The 20154-nt window shown below is 36.5% G+C and overlaps 3 protein-coding genes across 6 annotated transcripts in view; all 3 read left to right on the top strand.

The window, feature by feature from the left end:
* The window catches only part of LOC127849318 (kyphoscoliosis peptidase-like), a 174139-nt gene that overhangs the window by 110282 nt on the left and 43703 nt on the right, over window positions 1-20154 (top strand). The gene's annotated exons all lie outside the window — the stretch shown is intronic.
* LOC127847767 (uncharacterized) overlaps window positions 1-20154 on the top strand; it is a 178162-nt gene that overhangs the window by 127540 nt on the left and 30468 nt on the right. The window contains exon 5 of one of the 4 annotated variants that reach the window (XM_052379901.1): window positions 18262-18455. The exons of 2 other annotated variants lie outside the window; for them this stretch is intronic. The gene's annotated coding sequence lies outside the window, so the exon portion shown is untranslated. Of the gene's footprint in view, window positions 1-11081; window positions 11276-18261; window positions 18456-20154 lie in introns of those variants that run through there. One more of the 4 variants, XM_052379899.1, reaches the window with a different exon arrangement.
* LOC127847768 (lysosome-associated membrane glycoprotein 2-like) overlaps window positions 3072-20154 on the top strand; it is a 47216-nt gene continuing 30133 nt past the window's right edge. The window contains exon 1 of the mRNA XM_052379905.1: window positions 3072-3234. Coding sequence (XP_052235865.1) covers window positions 3168-3234 — 67 coding nt within the window. The 5' untranslated portion in view covers window positions 3072-3167. The remainder of the gene's footprint in view (window positions 3235-20154) is intronic.

Genomic DNA, 20154 nt, shown 5'->3' with positions numbered 1-20154 from the left:
TAGCGGAGTGATGTTTCATGACACACTATCTAGTATATAAGAAAATGGACTTAGTACCTTCATTAGGACATAATTATACATGATTTAGATCAGCCGTTTCGCTACAAAGAATGTAATTTAAAATTACATAGTACATGAGGTTAAACAATTTTTAATTAACATATTCGATATGTCTGATGAGTTACATTTTAAATGTAAATCAAAATTATTTCAGCTTGTGTACTATGCGAAGATCCAGCTGTTGGGTGACTCGAAAAATAAAGACTGTACTCATTAGGCATATCGAATTAGTTTCACGTGTGTCTATCACATTTATACGAAATCATTATTATATTCCAAAGGAATAAGAACATGTTTCGGTAATTCGTTTTTAATTTACGTCAGTGCATACATTTTTATGTATTGCCTGCTTAATATAACAGTATTCCACGGCGAATTCTGCGTTTCTGATTCATTTAATAGAGTGTATTGTATCTGGTAAAAAGTGTCGAGCAATCTGGAATCGAAGTGCCATTGTCTTTGAGATGATCGGTAAAACAAGAGTCCATGAAAATTTGGCATCCGACTCTTAAAACATTTAAATTTCCTCAAATACTTAGTTAACTAAAATTTAAAATGGTGCAACATTAATGGACATATTGATCTTTTATTTCGATAAGTTAGAACGTTCTTGCTTTATTTCCAAGTATTTTTATTTTGTTGAAATACGTACTGATCATCTTATTCATAATGATTATCGATGGAATTTTATCTTTTTTATTATAATCCACTGTTTTTTCCACAATTTTTTTACTCCGCAATACGATGTACTTTACCATTAATCGACCAAACATGTTACGTGTCTGAAAACCAAATGAACTGAAACATACATGCGAAAAAGCTGAAGAACTCGCCTCACGCTCGTGGCTTTTGTTGTTATATGGTATCGAAGTGCCATCTGTTATCAAAGTATCCGCATACCCGGCGTGATCATAGAAGACCAATCCTGCATGTATACGTTGTGAACGTTTAGCATAACATTGCCAACAGTTTTAGTTCTTGTTCGTTTGATGTTGAACAATTTGGATGAAACTAGAATTTGTATTTAAATAAAACATGTATTCAGTTTTACAGTGTGCAACATTTGGCATGCTGATTTAAATTTAAGTAAGGATTCTACAGATTTGTTGTATGTATCACGACTTTTGCATGGAATTTAAGATTGTTGTTCAAGCGAAACTTCACACATAGATTCCATAATCATACGCATATGTAAAGTGGTGAAGTACTGTTCTTGACAAATAAAGGGTAATAGTTTGTCAAACTAAAGAATAATTATTAAAACTTTAAAATGATACTATCACAATTTCACGACAATACTCGCCTTTTAAACGTTTCTTGTACACGTAAGATTCATTAAAGTACACCAAGACACTTATCATTCTATGCATGTACACAGTATGTTAATAACTGAAAAGCATTTTTCCATTATTACGTATACTGCAATTTATAACGAGTACGGAAAATATGCTTAACGGCACCGCTATTACTCCGGGGTACTTTTTAGTATATTTTCCGTATCCCGGGTATTTTTAGTAAACTGTATTGTACCGTGCTACTTTTAAATAGTATCTGAGGTACAACTCAGGTACAACTTTAAAGTACCCCGGGTACTCTTACGTACATACTATAATTTACCCCGGGTACGGAAAATACGCGTATAATCATAAGGCCATACTCATGTTATTGAACATGAAAAGAGTTTAGTGCGCACTTTTAAGTAACAATTGAGGAGCATTCAGGTAAACAAACCAACAGAAACGTTCTTTGGGATTAATTACGGATATTATTCTTATTCGATAAAATGATTTAAAATGTATTCATTCCATGATTGTATATATTGCAATTAAAGAACACATGAATGGAGACGTTGATGTATATATATAATAAGTTAATAACGAGTTAAATCGCCTACATGTCTTTACTGCATTTGACCTTAAACAGAAAGTAATGGGCATTAAAAGTAGTCCGCCATGTACATGAAGTAGCAATTTAGAGTTTCCTTCAGTAAAATCCTTCCTTTAGCTGTCATGATTTCTTCGCGTCGATTCAATGTAAATTTCGTTTTCTTTTTACAATTGGTTGAAACCGAAGTCTTAAGAAGTGCAGTTTCTAGAATTGGAATCACGTTACTTGTTTTTCTTTGAAGGCTGCGAGTTATTTTCTCTTTTCCATTTGTGTATTAATGATGATGTTACTGACATCCATGCTACTAGCAGTATTCCTATCTATACGCACAGTTTTACATTACTGGTATCTTAAATGAACAATACAAGTTTAATACATTAAATACATGTCTATATTTTGCATGAATATGTTGCTCCAGTGTGTTTAATTTGAGTGTTATCAGTTATTTTATAATACAAATGTACAACAACTTACGATAATTAAGAGTGTTTGTATATATTTTTAGAATTAAACTCTACTGGATGTTTTTTACTCCTTGCTAGTAGTAATTTACGGATTGGGATGTCAGTTTCAAGATTCAATACCTTTTTGGCACAATGATAATACTAGGGTCTAGGAAATATAAAGCCTATTAAATGAAATTTATCTCTTTAGCTATTTATTTGTGAAAATAATGAAGAAATCCACCAACATAGATGCATCATTTCAGCATATACCATATAAACTATCAAATATAAATTTGCAATGTGAAATGCAATGTTTTTTTAATGCAAAATTATGTGAACAAGTAAATTTAAGTTCCGATGACCTAGAACGTAACATTTGTCAAGGTTAGAGAGGAGATAACGTTTTAAATCAAAATAAGCGCTTTGTAAAGGCATTGAGAGAGAAAGGGAGGCAAACACGCGAGGTCTGATAGCTCAAACCGCGATAATACAGTTTCAATAAAATTGGTGTTAAAGGACACTATACATGTGTACCACAGATGTACATGTAAAGGTAACTAGCAAACACAGATTGGACCCATGTACACGATATGTTGTCAAATGTGATTAATGTACTATATGTGTGACTTGACGTTGTAAACGTATGTTAGTGTTCGATTGCCTGTGTAACGTTGCCGTCAAATATTCAACACGAGTTGAAGGCGACTTGTGGAAAACATCGTTTTTTTAATGTGAATGTGGTATTCCTATTAAACTGCAGTTTAAATTACAACAATGGACCTACGGAAATCCGTGTTGTGGACTTTAACCACAGTTCTCTGTGAACTCTCAGCCTTAAAATGTAAGTTAAAATGTATTTGTTTATTTTTCGGAATATTGTGGTGTTATGTCCATATTGCAATCTATCCACGTTTCAAGTTTCATGAAAAAAATAATAAGAACTTTTAAAGTTATCGCAGGATCCAGAAAAGTGTGACAGACAGACTCACAGACAGACGGACAAACACACAGAGCGCAAACCATAAGTCACCTCCGGTGAAACCGGTAGGGGACAAAAAGGAAAAAAAGTAACCCTCAACTGGGCTCGAACCACTGATCCATGGAGACCTGGAATAAAAAGTCTTCCGCTTAGACCACTCGACCATCCGGGCTCATGCTATTAGCTGATGTATTTTTTACTTATATAAGCAATCCTCGTAGTTTCACAAAATATAACGACAACAACATAACACTCCAAATTATTCGATCCTTTCGCGTTGCAACGCTTTATAATTTTCAGGTTTTCAAATCGTCAAAAGATGATAATATAATTGATATTTCAGAGCATGGTAAATGTTCAGTACCGGGTATTACTATTTACTCACAAACAGCATAACTAAAACGAAAATGTGCGAATCTGAAACCATTTTTTAATTTTGTCAATTTACCAAAACGTGAAAAGGCCCCTTTAAGGTCTAAGACTTATTCCTTGAATACGTCTGAACTCGGTGACAAAATTTCACCTTGCGTGACGCATAGTCGTGCAGTTTACATGAAATTTTGGAACAAGTATATTCTTTATTTCCTCCGATATCGAAGATTCGAACAACATAACTATAGAATAATCACAAAGCATGTCCAACATAGGAAGAGTAGCATAATTTAAAAAATATATAATCATGAATAAATAAAATACACACTCACACACACACACGCACGCACGCACGCACACACGCACGCACGCACACACGCACGCACGCACGCACACACACACACACACACACACACACACACACACACACACACACACACACACACACACACACACACACACACACACACACAAACACAATTCTTAATGATATCATTTCAGCTGTTGTTATACATGTTTTTACAATATCACATACCAAAGTCGAAAGCGAAAGTTGGTGTAATATTTGTAAACTTATAAACTTATAAATATTCAATTACCACACTATTTCGCTAGTGTCGATAACTTAGTTTACTTTACCTTAAACGAAAAGAAAATTCAAGCTAAAGTTAGGTTATCCGTAATATACTGACAATATCATCCTGTAGGTTAATACAAAGAATCATTATAGTCGATTTAAGCGAATATAATATAAACAAGTTAAAACAGATCACATATGAGTTTGAGTAAAACGAAATTGCTAAAAATGCCATCTTCAGGTACTGCTAATGCAAGACACACTAGATGTCTACTCATTGTCAATACGGGAAGAGTCAAAAATGGATTAAATTTGCAGTGCCCAATCACTCTGTACAGTTCAACAATAAGCTTAATCCTTTTGGATTCTGTTTTTTTTCACAAAATCAGAGAGTATGGTTCACAATACTGTCGGTGACCTTGTAAGAGATTGCACATTTACTTGCAAATTGCCTCGACATCGCCATACTTAGGATCTTCGTTGACTTGTGGTTCACAGAGAGTGACGGTGAAGTCTTAGAAATGACGATGGCGGTAAGCGGTCTATCAGCTTCAAATAGCTTTAAATCCTCGCGACATGTAATTTTATTTGCAATGTCTGAGCGTCTTTGTCTGTTTGTAATTCTAACACTGTTGCTGATTGTCCGTTTCCATGCCATCTTTCCGGAGAATTAACCACTTTCCAGATATGTTTCTAGGGTAAGCATCAAACTGTACTTTTGTAAAAGTCTGTAGATGTCAGGAATCAGCCCTTGCATATTAATGCACCCTAAGCAATATCGTGTTAGTCAATAGATGAACACTTGGCCAAGAATCTAACTGAAAGCCGGCACAGTTGCCCGAAAAACTCAAGCTTCTCAAAGTCTATCAATTCTCCGCGGATTCAATGTGTAAGCATGACAATGCAACATCGGTGTTTGTGTACCTACCGACGCTAAGAATTTGTTTAACACATCTTCTATGGGATATTTCAAGTTCATTTATGCCACCATAAGAATAGTTGCACCATAGCGGCGAGCCATATAAAGCTTTGGGCAAGACCACATTAACATATATTTTTCGACGTGTTATAGGATTAAGTTCAGCAGGATTAAATCTGCAATGAAGGATATAAGAGAGAGTACCTCTCATCTTCGACGGTCACATTTCAGTCCAAGATGTGTGTACGTTTCTGCTTCCTGTATAGTTTCACGCCCGAGTGTCCAAGTACGTTCAGGTCGACTGCATCGCTGTTCGTTGAATACTATAACTGCACATTTTGATGGATTATATTCAAAGCGCCATTTACACGAATAGTCATAGCATATTTTCACCATGCCATCAAGTGCGTGCTTTGAAAATGCAATGAGAATCATGTCGTCTGCTACTGTAGGACTGTTTATATTCATTCCGTACACACAAAAACCTAGACCAGAATGTTCAAGAGCATTGATTTATCCATTTATATATACTAGATAGCAGTTCGGTGAACTTTTCCCGCCTTGTCGAGTTCCCTGATAAACAGGGAACCATTTTGATGTATGGCCACGATTTTTGACAAAACTAGTCATGTTCACGTATAATTCAATGAATGCGAGCAGTGAAGTGTCGTCTATTTTTGTTTGGAGCTTGTAAAAGAGGCCGTAATGCCACACTTTATCGAACGCTTGTCTCCTATCCAGGTAGCACACGTATAGCTTTGATCCATGTTCACGTGCAAAATAGACACTTTCACGTAACATGAATGACGTCATCAGACAGTCAAGACCCTCCTGGAAACCACCCTGTTTAATGTTAATGTCGGCCATCATATGTGTACTAAATCGGTGTAAAAGCACAGATTCAAAGAGCTTTAACACAATAGTAGTAAGGGTTAAAGCTATGTAGCTACCCGGATTGTCCTTTGGTTTCGATCCTCCTTTATGTAGGTTTATTATAACACCACGCTTGAGAATGTCAGGATTGTACACTGTACGAAGAATTGCAGTGAAGAAATTAGCTAATAATGGCGAAATAGCACTCGCTACTGGCTTGAGATGCTCTTATGTTATACCACCATATCCAGGAGCCTTTCCCCTCGGACAAGAACGTATACACCTCTCAATGTCTTCGGGCATTACTGTGGCGTTGCTGTCAGGTATCAATGTCTCACGCAGTTGCCCGACGTTTTGTGGCACATGATCACGCCATTTGTCATCAAAATGCTCATAGTTAGATGTTGAATATAGTCTTTCAAAATAAAACCCCCATTGTTCCGTAATCGCTTTTTGGTCACGATGCACAATTTCACCAAACTTGATACCAGATGTGGACTTATTACAGATATGGGCCATACGGCGTGTGTTGACCTGTTTCCAGAAATCATTTGTATTTATTTCTGCAGATTCGTCAATTTCCCGGTTCATCTGCATATGCTCATTTGCTGCCTTTCTATGGGCTCGCCGGATGTCCCTCTTTGCCATCCTATAGGACATATACTCAGCGTTAGTTTTGTTCCTCGGAAGTCCAGCACGACACCACTGGGACCTATAATAGCGCATCTGTTTATGGTATTCACGTAAACCACTATCCCAGTACGGCTTTAAATGAGACTGAAATGGTCTATGACCGATACAAGTTCCTGCCGCTCCTGTCAGCACGTCACATAACGTAGTATATGTTGAGTCAATAAATTCTTTACTATCGCACACATATGTACATTGATTCAAAGAGTTTGTATCATTTCCAACATAGTCACTAATTTGTGCATCCGTGGCTCTTTTCCAGCTGATACGTTTAAAAGATTCTTCACTGATGTTAAATTTACCGTCTGACACAGGAAAGTTTATGTTTACTGTGACAGGTCTATGTCTAGATACATTAAGACAATCATCATCTAAAATTTCACAATGCGAAACGAGATCAATACAGTCACTAGATAAACAAATATAGTCAATCACTGATTCATATACACCATCATATGATACAAATGTAGACTTCATACCATTACAAGCTGGCAAACAGTTTACAGGTATATTCTGCGAGTCTGAAAAGAACTGCCTAAGAAGCAAACTTCTAGGTTTGTCATCAAGTACAGAACAATTAAAATCACCCATAAGAATTACCATCCCTAACTCACAATAGGCACACCAAAGTTCATACAATTTCTGCACGTAATCCCTGTATAACACATTAAAATGATTGGTACACGGTAGATACACTTAAAAAATAAATACATAATTGCTTGGTGATATTTGTAACTGTATACCAATAATTCTATCATCATCAATTTCAAGTGGCGAAACTCTGTCATTGAGTTCATGTCGCCAAAGTAGGGCTACTCCCCCTTTACCAATATTCCGTTTGCTAGGCAATTATAGGTCATTATCACACTTGACAATATATCTATAATTTTAAAAGCAGAGTCGAGAAAATGTACACTTTGTTGAAGTAACCAATGTTCAGAAATACCACAAATATTTATGTGAAAGTTAGTCAATGTTTTACACAAGTATGATGCGCTGGACATAATTCCAGTTGCATTCCATGTCAATAGTTTTAATTTAAAGTCTTCCATTACAACAAATTAAATGGAGCCATTATCACACCCAACACTCGGGTTAGTCCATTTCCGTATCCAGACTGCTAAATCGATTTGCCCAGGGGTCGTTATTATAGGAGTCGAAGCGAGGAGCGTCCACCCAATTTTCCAAACGTTTACGTCGCTCTCGAAGTCTCGTCGATTGCTCTCTCGCCACCCTTTTACGCCATGGCCTGCAAAAAATATATCTCGGCCAAAAGTCATATTCCAATAAGCGGTCGGCCATGTCATTATCGTAAACGTTAAGTCGAATCACAACCTTTCCTGGTCTTGACTTAGAGGGGAAAACACTCAGCATTGACACAGTTGGGCCTTTCCGTTTTTTTACTTTTGTAAGAATGTCTGTATTAACCTTTTTACTAAGGCCAAGAAGACAGAAACGAGGCGTCCGCCTGCGTCGTTTCACTTCAAAGTCACCCCCCTCCAGCCATTCACCTGTAGGTATGTCATCTGACCGCTCTGTGACACGTACCGGTATCGGGAGTTGCACTTAGGTTACCTGCGACGTGTGTTCTGTCGTTATAGGGACACGACGCGAGCAGGCACGATTGCTCGGCTTAACAACATCAAGAGTTTTATCGGAGACTAGAGGTTTATCGCACTCGTTGTCAATCACTTCTGGCACAGAACGAACGTCGCCCCTTATGTCAGGCGAACCTATGACAGATACGCAGATCGGAACCGCGGTGAATGTAACGCTGCTATCTAACACACAGTTTCCAGTATATTCCGCGTTTAAATCCTGATTATTCACATCATCTAACAACGGGTGGACCTCTAGAACCATGAGTCTGTCCTCTAGCTCAGTGATCTTCGCCACAGATGCACTGACTACCGTCACTAAGTTTCTAATGGTCGATAAAGTGCTGTCGGAACAGTCTTTTATAGCCTCATTACACTTCAAAATGTGTACCTTGATTGACCGAAGTGAGTCTATTGTAGCTTCCGTTTCCTTCGGACGCAGCTCGTTTCTTGCATACATAGCCTGTTTGAAAATCAGATGATCCGCCTGAAGGGTAGAAATCTGGTCTTTCAGTATGCAGATATCACTAGAACACATACACTTTCCAGGTTGTCGACCACTACCAACCGGATTTTCAGTCTCTATATCCGTAATCGCTCGCACTACTGTTGATTTCCTAGCATTCGCAGTGCTGATCATCGGCTTCAGCAAGTACGGGTCTCCACCTTCAGCAACCTCAATAATCGCGTAAATATCTTGTGCGAGCCGAACCGGAAGTGGCTCGCTGCTCCGCGTAAACATTCTTTTCTTGAGCACAACAACATCGCTAAACGGGTGTTCAAAGTATGTATTGGGTATCCGCTCAAGGTCAATTTCACTAGAAGAAAATTCTCTCAAAATTTGCAAAACATACATATCTCTAGGGAGCGAATTAAATTTAAATCAAGTAATTCTGATGTATTTCACATCGCCATAAGCAGTATAAAAATCTGTCTTTTATGCAATAGTTGAAATTCTTAAGAAAAATTGTTTTAAAAAGTTATTTGCAAAAAAGCAGCAATTACCGGTGTGTTACTGTTACATCCAATTACGTTTAATTGGAAAACCCCAACAAAGTCACGTGATTCTGCACCCTGGTTGATGCAATGTCTTAAATTAAAATACACACAGACAAAGTGATATATAGCAAATATACGAAAATATCAGTGATATAAATTACGAGTTGTCTTCCTATTTTCAGAGAAATGCACGACTACGAGTGTATACATTGTAAGGCTATCAATATGTGTGCGAAAGGATTTTAAAGAGTCGATGGTTGTTTAAACATGCTTATTGTAAAATAGTTCTATACATTTGTTGGTCTGTTTTTAAATCGCTGTTTGTATTTTAGTATTTATTTTATGAACATGAACTGCGTTGGAACAAACGATTTCTTTTGCAATTTGATCTGCGATCTTTGGTTGTTTTTAAATGATCAAACAACGTATTCATGTACGTCCAAACTTAACTAATATTTATTATTTTAATGATGATGACTTGCTTTCAGAATGACACAGTAAACATTACAATTCCACAGAACGGCACAACCTACAGTGGTGTGTTCCAAACCCGACGGCACGAACCAACTCAACATAAAATTTCTAGACAACTAGAACTTGACATTCATCTTCGCTAACTCATCAACAGTAGATAATTAATACGAATGGCAGCTTGTATTTTTGAATTATATTATTGACAAATCCTATTTCCCGAACGCTACCAATTTAGGAAAGCACAATTTGACGTTAACTTTCCCAAACGGAACGAATGCTGCGCAATTCAACGGTTCCTACCGCTGCGACCGCACGCGAGACATCCCGTTGTCAATGGGCGTTACCATGACGATGGTAAATTTGAGTTACAGAGCATTTGGATCAGACAGTCACACGAACATTTCCTCAGAAAGTGAGTTGTTTTTTTCGTTATTGTTTATGACACATGTGAGTTAAAGTTTGAATACCTATGATGGACCTTGCGTACGTGCTGAAGATTGTTTTACATATGATGATGATTATGATTGATATGATGGTAGTGGTTGTGTTTGTGGTGTAAATAGTGGTTGTGGTGGTGGTGATGACTATGATAATGACGAAGCAGCAGAAAAATCAGATGATGATTTTGGTCGTGGTTACGACAGTGATAATGATGATTATTAAGATAATTAAGAATATGATGATGATGCTTATGATGCTGATGCTGCTGCTGATGATGATGATGATTATGACGATTATGATTGTGGCGATTTTGATTATGATTAAAGTGATGATGATTATGATGATGATGATGATGATGATGATGATGATGATGATGATGATGATGATGATGATGATGATGATGATGATGATGATGATGATGATGATGATGATGATGATGATGATGGTGATGGTGATGGTGATGGTGATGATGGTGATGATGATGATGATGATGATGATGATGATGATGATGATGATGATGATGATGATGATTTGTTAATCAAAATGCAACACTAAAAGCTTTATATTTGCAAATGATTTTTTTAAAGAAATTATTACATGTATTGTTCTCATATTTTAAGACGTGAGCACGAGTCTTGGTAGACATGGCATAAGCCCGGAAACTGACCTCGCCCTGGCCCTCGCAGTGGGAATTGCTCTCGGGTCGTGTATTCTACTCACCGTGGTAGTGTACGTGATAGCGAGCAGGGCCCGGGGGCACAAGAACCTAAAATAAGCCAGTGGAAGACAGTACGACGTGTCGTTTTTTTAATTGACTGGACTCAAAAGAGATTTCCATGACAGTTCCAATATTTATCATAGTTTTAAGTGTTCATACGTTTTTGTGCATGAACTGTTTAGTAAATTATATTTACTGCGAAGATCTATTACTAATTATTTGAAAGATCTCTCTAAACGTCATTTTTGGTGCTTTTTTTATTATCGACGACCATGACATATCATATGTTCATTCTGTATGATAAAACTAATATGTCTTAGCTTGTTTTAATCTATAATATACTGAATATGAGCACGTGCACATGAAGGATCGTGAAATAACACAATCATTCACAGTGCTCAATAGTTTAAGAAACAAATACGTGTTTCTATATTGTGTTTAGAATGTTTTTAATTAGGTCTCTTTCATCTGCATATGCATATCGTACTTAACATATGAGCCGCGTTCTGAGAAAACTGGGCATAATGCATGTGCGTAAAGTTTTGTCCCAGATTAGCCTGTGCAGTCCGCACAGGCTAATCAGAGACGTCAATTTCCGCTTTATTATGACATTTTTCGTTTACATATAAAGTTTCGTCTTAGCAAAAATCCAATTTAGGCGGAAAGTGTCGTCCCTGATTAGCCTGTGCGGACTGCACAGGCCAATCTGGGACGACACTTTACGCACATGCACTATGTCCAGTTTTCGCAAAACGCGACTCATATATATGCAAGTAGCACATATGCACGTGACCACTCTGAAGTAAGTTATAAGAGACTTAACATGCATGTGTACAGACGGCGGTACTTCAATACTTATGCATAACTAAAGGAACGATCAAATGGTCCATTCTTCAATACTTTTGCATAATTAAAGGTACGATACGTGTATTTACTGGACATTCGGATTGGTTGATTAGGCATTGTCGTATAAGTATCAGGAGTTACGACTGACTTATGGGGTTTAAAAAGGCATATATACATGTACGTTAAGTGTCGTCCCAGAAAAGCCTTTGCAGTCTACACAGGCTAATCAGGCGCGACATTTTCCGCCTGTTCTGGATTTTTACTAAGAAGAAACTTTCTTTTAACGCAAAAATCGTAAAAACGGAAAGTGTCGTCCTGATTAGCCTGTGCGGACTGCACAGGCTGTCCTAGGATGACACGTTACGCACATTCATTAAATCATTTTTCCCAAGGCCCATGTGTTTATGACTAGTATGTACTGAAATGAAGTTACTAAAGATGATAGTGCGTCATATTTATGGTACGAAATAAACAATTGTCGTACGATTTTAAATGAAACAGAGTCGGGTTCAGTAATGATTTGGATATACCCGGTAAGCTTTTCCAAAAATGGATATAAATAGCTTAATTCGAAAAGAGAAGGAACCCGAGATTTTTCAACAAGTAATGTTTATTACAAACACAACATGACAGAGTATCAGTATATCGAAGAAAAATACATCACCAAACAACTTGAATACCTGCATATTATTGTGTAAATAAATACAATGAATAAAAAGAGATAATTTAACATATTTGCACACTAATCAATCAATTACATTGATTTATAAATGCACGAAACATACAAACACTTTACGTTTGTTTAATCGTATACCAAATCGTGACGTCGATGCTGAATCAGGACATCACTAGTTTAACGTTGTTCAAACTCGAAATGAAATTGCCAGAACAACCTTATTCGTACCCATTTTGCTCGATAAAATTACTCCTTTAGTAAAAAAACTAAATACATAACAGCCCCCGTATTCACAAGCTCATTAGTCACGACTTACGAAAATTCCTTAAATTAATAAAATTTCGTTTAGCTTATGCTTTTTTGTGTATTGACGTATGTTGACATTAAAAAGTTTAAAACAAGTAAATATTACTGTTTTCGCCTTTTGTAAGCAGAAAAAACTGTCACTAATTAATTTGATCTGAAGTTTTCAATTGACTACAACATAGGTTAAGATTTCGCTTACGTCTTCATGAATACCGGCCAGTGTAGTGAAATCAAACATACAGGCATTGCGAACCCTCATACGAGTTCTGTTATTTATTGATTGTGCTTGAGAAATACGATTTGAGCCGTGCTCTGGGGGTTTAATGCATGTGCTTAAAGTGCCGTCCCAGATTAGCCTGTGCAATCACGCACATGCATTAAACCCCTTTTTCACAGAGCACGGCACATATGCATGTGTGCCAGAAGTTAAGTTAATTGCAAGCCAATTAAAGCGTCTGCATAACGCAACAGGGACATTTTCCAGCTGTTGTATTTGTGTGACTCACTTAAGTGTACATAAATTGCCTGCCGTCTGCTGTAGTCCTATAGGTATCTATAATCCTTACAGATCAAACACTCATACGCATTGGTTGCATTTTCTATTGATCAGTGATCACAAAGTGATCAAATGTACATGAATTTACGTCGACAAGATAATCTGCTGCAACACCGAATGAGTTACTTTATTATGTACATCGATTGCCCATTTTACACACTCTTCCTTTAACACGACGCAATGTGAAAGCAAGCTGTCGATGACCATGTACATATTGGCTTCATACATATGTATGATTCTCTTTTTTTTGTAGTTTTTTGTTCCTGTTGTTTACCCTGACCGATTGAGACAAAAACAAACATAAATACTAATAGCAGTATGCAAAACGTTCACATGTGAATATCAAAACTCTAAATTATAAAATCCTTTGTTGATTCACATGGCGAGATAAAAAATATCTGCCCTTTTTATATTACCACCAGATTGCGCCTATTATTGAAGTAATTAAATTTCAATGCTGGAAGTACATCGCGGAAAGACTTCACCAATAAGCAACGTTTCAAATCCACAGAAATCCGATTAAGCCAGTACTACAAATAGAGCATGGTATTTCTTTATCGATGAATCAGTGAGGAAAAACATCCAGCAGTACTCGCCTATCTGGTAGGTTCTTTGTTTAGAGTAATCATTACATTTGACTGAGCGTTCTTCGTACATAAACACACCTTCCTTCAGCTAAAAAGCGCTTCAATAGTGTGGTTACTTAGTATCGAGTAACCATTATGTTGGTATTATAAATAGGATTTTGTTCATACATAAACATGTTCCCCCCAAAGGAAGACCTCTTTAATTTGGTATTTTGCTATATTTAAACAATAATTGAAGTTTGAACAAATCTTTCTGTGGTCTAGTTGAAAGTGTATAACTTAGAATGCTTAATACATTTGAATCGAGATTTATAGCAATTTTTGTGTTGTCACTTTGCTTTTTCTTTGAGTTGAGGAATATTTTGCGTGGCGAAAGATCACAAATGATTTTGATATTACTTCGCAAGGTTCTATTTAGTTATTTTAATATGGTTCGGCTATTCCTTTTATATATTAAAAGGTTATGTTTTGACTGTCTCACCAAACATTTTAAAATAATTATTGTTTGATAAATAGAATTCTATATTAATGTCATAGTGTACTTGAATATATCCGACTCGTCTCAGAAAGGCTTACACGGCTCACGGCTCCTGAATATCCATACGAGCCATATTTTCTTTGAAATTATGTTGATGTTTCCCTGGTGAAAAAAATCACTACCAGTGACGAAAATAAAATAAAATTACAATTTTATCGCGTTTCACAACGTTTCAGTCCGCTTGTTGTTAAAACACCATTCTATTTTATCTGAGATCCATCTACTCAGTATCGAAGTAAAATAAAGCAATTACAGTTAAAAGAAATTTAACTCAAAGTTTCATTTTCGTTTCCAACCAAAGTGATTTTTTTCGAAAATGAGGACCGCAGTTTTTGAAATAATACCGGACCTCATCAAACTTTGTTGCAAATGTCCTAGGTTCGACGTCTTTCGCATGGGTTTATGGCATTATACGCACCGAATGTTCACATTGTTTTACAGATTTGACGTGATTGCCGACATCTTAAGGAGATGGGGGCGAAACTCTGGATGCAGAATCGTAACTATAGCATTTAGTCTGATCGAACTATCTGAATTGTTTTCCTTTTAAGATGTAATATTCGCTGTACGTCTAATATGGCTTTTTAGACAGAAAATGAGGCGTTTTAGCGACGTTTAGACAAACGGTACTTCCGTTGACGTCACAATAAGCAAAATCATTATCATGGTGAATATGGATCTTCTTTGATATTCACAACGATTTTACAAAGTAATATACCGTTGTAGCACACATATTTGCTCTCGATATATTGTCAATTATGTATTCACATTTTATGTAACAAAAATATTTATTGGCTAACTTGTGAAAAAAATCGACAATCTACCTTACCCAAAAATATTTTCTATATCAAAGTTTTATTTTCACCGTTTTCAAACCATGGATACATATTTTATGTAACTGATATTTGGCTCTATATTGTAATGTACCGCTACCATTTAGTTGTACACAGCCTATAGTTTAGCCGCTCTTGTCAGGATGGCTTTAAAACAACTGCGGTTCATGTTTTCAACATGTTTTATTTGCAGATACTAAAAGTTACTAATATTATCTCATTATAAAGTCGACATGTTTCAAAAGGCACTTCAATGTAGACTTTAAACACAGATCTTATAACAAGTATTTTCGTATAGCGCAGATAAACTCTTGAGCTCTCTGGAGTTCATAAGACATAGGATGAATCATTTTAATGTACTGAATACTGTAACCAAAGATGTACAGTTAGTTTAAACTTGTAAAATAGCTTACCATTCTCAGAATGGAGAAGATCTGACAATAAGATCTAAATAATTAATAATCTAACATCATCTAACAACGGGTGGACCTCTAGAACCATGAGTCTGTCCTCTAGCTCAGTGATCTTCGCCACAGATGCACTGACTACCGGCACTAAGTTTCTAATGGTCGATAAAGTGCTGTCGGAACAGTCTTTTATAGCCTCATTACACTTCAAAATGTGTACCTTGATTGACCGAAGTGAGTCTATTGTAGCTTCCGTTTCCTTCGGACGCAGCTCGTTTCTTGCATACATAGCCTGTTTGAAAATCAGATGATCCGCCTGAAGGGTAGAAATCTGGTCTTTCAGTATGCAGATATCACTAGAACACATACACTTTCCAGGTTGTCGACCACTACCAACCGGATTTTCAGTCTCTATATCCGTAATCGCTCGCACTACTGTTGATTTCCTAGCATTCGCAGTGCTGATCATCGGCTTCAGCAAGTACGGGTCTCCACCTTCAGCAACCTCAATAATCGCGTAAATATCTTGTGCGAGCCGAACCGGAAGTGGCTCGCTGCTCCGCGTAAACATTCTTTTCTTGAGCACAACAACATCGCTAAACGGGTGTTCAAAGTATGTATTGGGTATCCGCTCAAGGTCAATTTCACTAGAAGAAAATTCTCTCAAAATTTGCAAAACATACATATCTCTAGGGAGCGAATTAAATTTAAATCAAGTAATTCTGATGTATTTCACATCGCCATAAGCAGTATAAAAATCTGTCTTTTATGCAATAGTTGAAATTCTTAAGAAAAATTGTTTTAAAAAGTTATTTGCAAAAAAGCAGCAATTACCGGTGTGTTACTGTTACATCCAATTACGTTTAATTGGAAAACCCCAACAAAGTCACGTGATTCTGCACCCTGGTTGATGCAATGTCTTAAATTAAAATACACACAGACAAAGTGATATATAGCAAATATACGAAAATATCAGTGATATAAATTACGAGTTGTCTTCCTATTTTCAGAGAAATGCACGACTACGAGTGTATACATTGTAAGGCTATCAATATGTGTGCGAAAGGATTTTAAAGAGTCGATGGTTGTTTAAACATGCTTATTGTAAAATAGTTCTATACATTTGTTGGTCTGTTTTTAAATCGCTGTTTGTATTTTAGTATTTATTTTATGAACATGAACTGCGTTGGAACAAACGATTTCTTTTGCAATTTGATCTGCGATCTTTGGTTGTTTTTAAATGATCAAACAACGTATTCATGTACGTCCAAACTTAACTAATATTTATTATTTTAATGATGATGACTTGCTTTCAGAATGACACAGTAAACATTACAATTCCACAGAACGGCACAACCTACAGTGGTGTGTTCCAAACCCGACGGCACGAACCAACTCAACATAAAATTTCTAGACAACTAGAACTTGACATTCATCTTCGCTAACTCATCAACAGTAGATAATTAATACGAATGGCAGCTTGTATTTTTGAATTATATTATTGACAAATCCTATTTCCCGAACGCTACCAATTTAGGAAAGCACAATTTGACGTTAACTTTCCCAAACGGAACGAATGCTGCGCAATTCAACGGTTCCTACCGCTGCGACCGCACGCGAGACATCCCGTTGTCAATGGGCGTTACCATGACGATGGTAAATTTGAGTTACAGAGCATTTGGATCAGACAGTCACACGAACATTTCCTCAGAAAGTGAGTTGTTTTTTTCGTTATTGTTTATGACACATGTGAGTTAAAGTTTGAATACCTATGATGGACCTTGCGTACGTGCTGAAGATTGTTTTACATATGATGATGATTATGATTGATATGATGGTAGTGGTTGTGTTTGTGGTGTAAATAGTGGTTGTGGTGGTGGTGATGACTATGATAATGACGAAGCAGCAGAAAAATCAGATGATGATTTTGGTCGTGGTTACGACAGTGATAATGATGATTATTAAGATAATTAAGAATATGATGATGATGCTTATGATGCTGATGCTGCTGCTGCTGATGATGATGATGATTATGACGATTATGATTGTGGCGATTTTGATTATGATCAAAGTGATGATGATTATGATGATGATGATGATGATGATGATGATGATGATGATGATGATGATGATGATGATGATGATGATGATGATGATGATGATGGTGATGGTGATGGTGATGGTGATGATGATGATGATGATGATGATGATGATGATGATGATGATGATGATGATGATGATGATTTGTTAATCAAAATGCAACACTAAAAGCTTTATATTTGCAAATGATTTTTTTAAAGAAATTATTACATGTATTGTTCTCATATTTTAAGACGTGAGCACGAGTCTTGGTAGACATGGCATAAGCCCGGAAACTGACCTCGCCCTGGCCCTCGCAGTGGGAATTGCTCTCGGGTCGTGTATTCTACTCACCGTGGTAGTGTACGTGATAGCGAGCAGGGCCCGGGGGCACAAGAACCTAAAATAAGCCAGTGGAAGACAGTACGACGTGTCGTTTTTTTAATTGACTGGACTCAAAAGAGATTTCCATGACAGTTCCAATATTTATCATAGTTTTAAGTGTTCATACGTTTTTGTGCATGAACTGTTTAGTAAATTATATTTACTGCGAAGATCTATTACTAATTATTTGAAAGATCTCTCTAAACGTCATTTTTGGTGCTTTTTTTATTATCGACGACCATGACATATCATATGTTCATTCTGTATGATAAAACTAATATGTCTTAGCTTGTTTTAATCTATAATATACTGAATATGAGCACGTGCACATGAAGGATCGTGAAATAACACAATCATTCACAGTGCTCAATAGTTTAAGAAACAAATACGTGTTTCTATATTGTGTTTAGAATGTTTTTAATTAGGTCTCTTTCATCTGCATATGCATATCGTACTTAACATATGAGCCGCGTTCTGAGAAAACTGGGCATAATGCATGTGCGTAAAGTTTTGTCCCAGATTAGCCTGTGCAGTCCGCACAGGCTAATCAGAGACGTCAATTTCCGCTTTATTATGACATTTTTCGTTTACATATAAAGTTTCGTCTTAGCAAAAATCCAATTTAGGCGGAAAGTGTCGTCCCTGATTAGCCTGTGCGGACTGCACAGGCCAATCTGGGACGACACTTTACGCACATGCACTATGTCCAGTTTTCGCAAAACGCGACTCATATATATGCAAGTAGCACATATGCACGTGACCACTCTGAAGTAAGTTATAAGAGACTTAACATGCATGTGTACAGACGGCGGTACTTCAATACTTATGCATAACTAAAGGAACGATCAAATGGTCCATTCTTCAATACTTTTGCATAATTAAAGGTACGATACGTGTATTTACTGGACATTCGGATTGGTTGATTAGGCATTGTCGTATAAGTATCAGGAGTTACGACTGACTTATGGGGTTTAAAAAGGCATATATACATGTACGTTAAGTGTCGTCCCAGAAAAGCCTTTGCAGTCTACACAGGCTAATCAGGCGCGACATTTTCCGCCTGTTCTGGATTTTTACTAAGAAGAAACTTTCTTTTAACGCAAAAATCGTAAAAACGGAAAGTGTCGTCCTGATTAGCCTGTGCGGACTGCACAGGCTGTCCTAGGATGACACGTTACGCACATTCATTAAATCATTTTTCCCAAGGCCCATGTGTTTATGACTAGTATGTACTGAAATGAAGTTACTAAAGATGATAGTGCGTCATATTTATGGTACGAAATAAACAATTGTCGTACGATTTTAAATAAAACAGAGTCGGGTTCAGTAATGATTTGGAGATACCCGGTAAGCTTTTCCAAAAATGGATATAAATAGCTTAATTCGAAAAGAGAAGGAACCCGAGATTTTTCAACAAGTAATGTTTATTACAAACACAACATGACAGAGTATCAGTATATCGAAGAAAAATACATCACCAAACAACTTGAATACCTGCATATTATTGTGTAAATAAATACAATGAATAAAAAGAGATAATTTAACATATTTGCACACTAATCAATCAATTACATTGATTTATAAATGCACGAAACATACAAACACTTTACGTTTGTTTAATCGTATACCAAATCGTGACGTCGATGCTGAATCAGGACATCACTAGTTTAACGTTGTTCAAACTCGAAATGAAATTGCCAGAACAACCTTATTCGTACCCATATATATTAAATTTTGCTCGATAAAATTACTCCTTTAGTAAAAAAACTAAATACATAACAGCCCCCGTATTCACAAGCTCATTAGTCACGACTTACGAAAATTCCTTAAATTAATAAAATTTCGTTTAGCTTATGCTTTTTTGTGTATTGACGTATGTTGACATTAAAAAGTTTAAAACAAGTAAATA

The sequence above is a fragment of the Dreissena polymorpha genome, chromosome 10 (genome assembly GCF_020536995.1).
Source record: "Dreissena polymorpha isolate Duluth1 chromosome 10, UMN_Dpol_1.0, whole genome shotgun sequence".
NCBI lineage: Eukaryota > Metazoa > Mollusca > Bivalvia > Myida > Dreissenidae > Dreissena > Dreissena polymorpha.
Note: the sequence above shows the minus strand (reverse complement) of the source record. Positions and strands in the feature narration are given on the sequence as shown.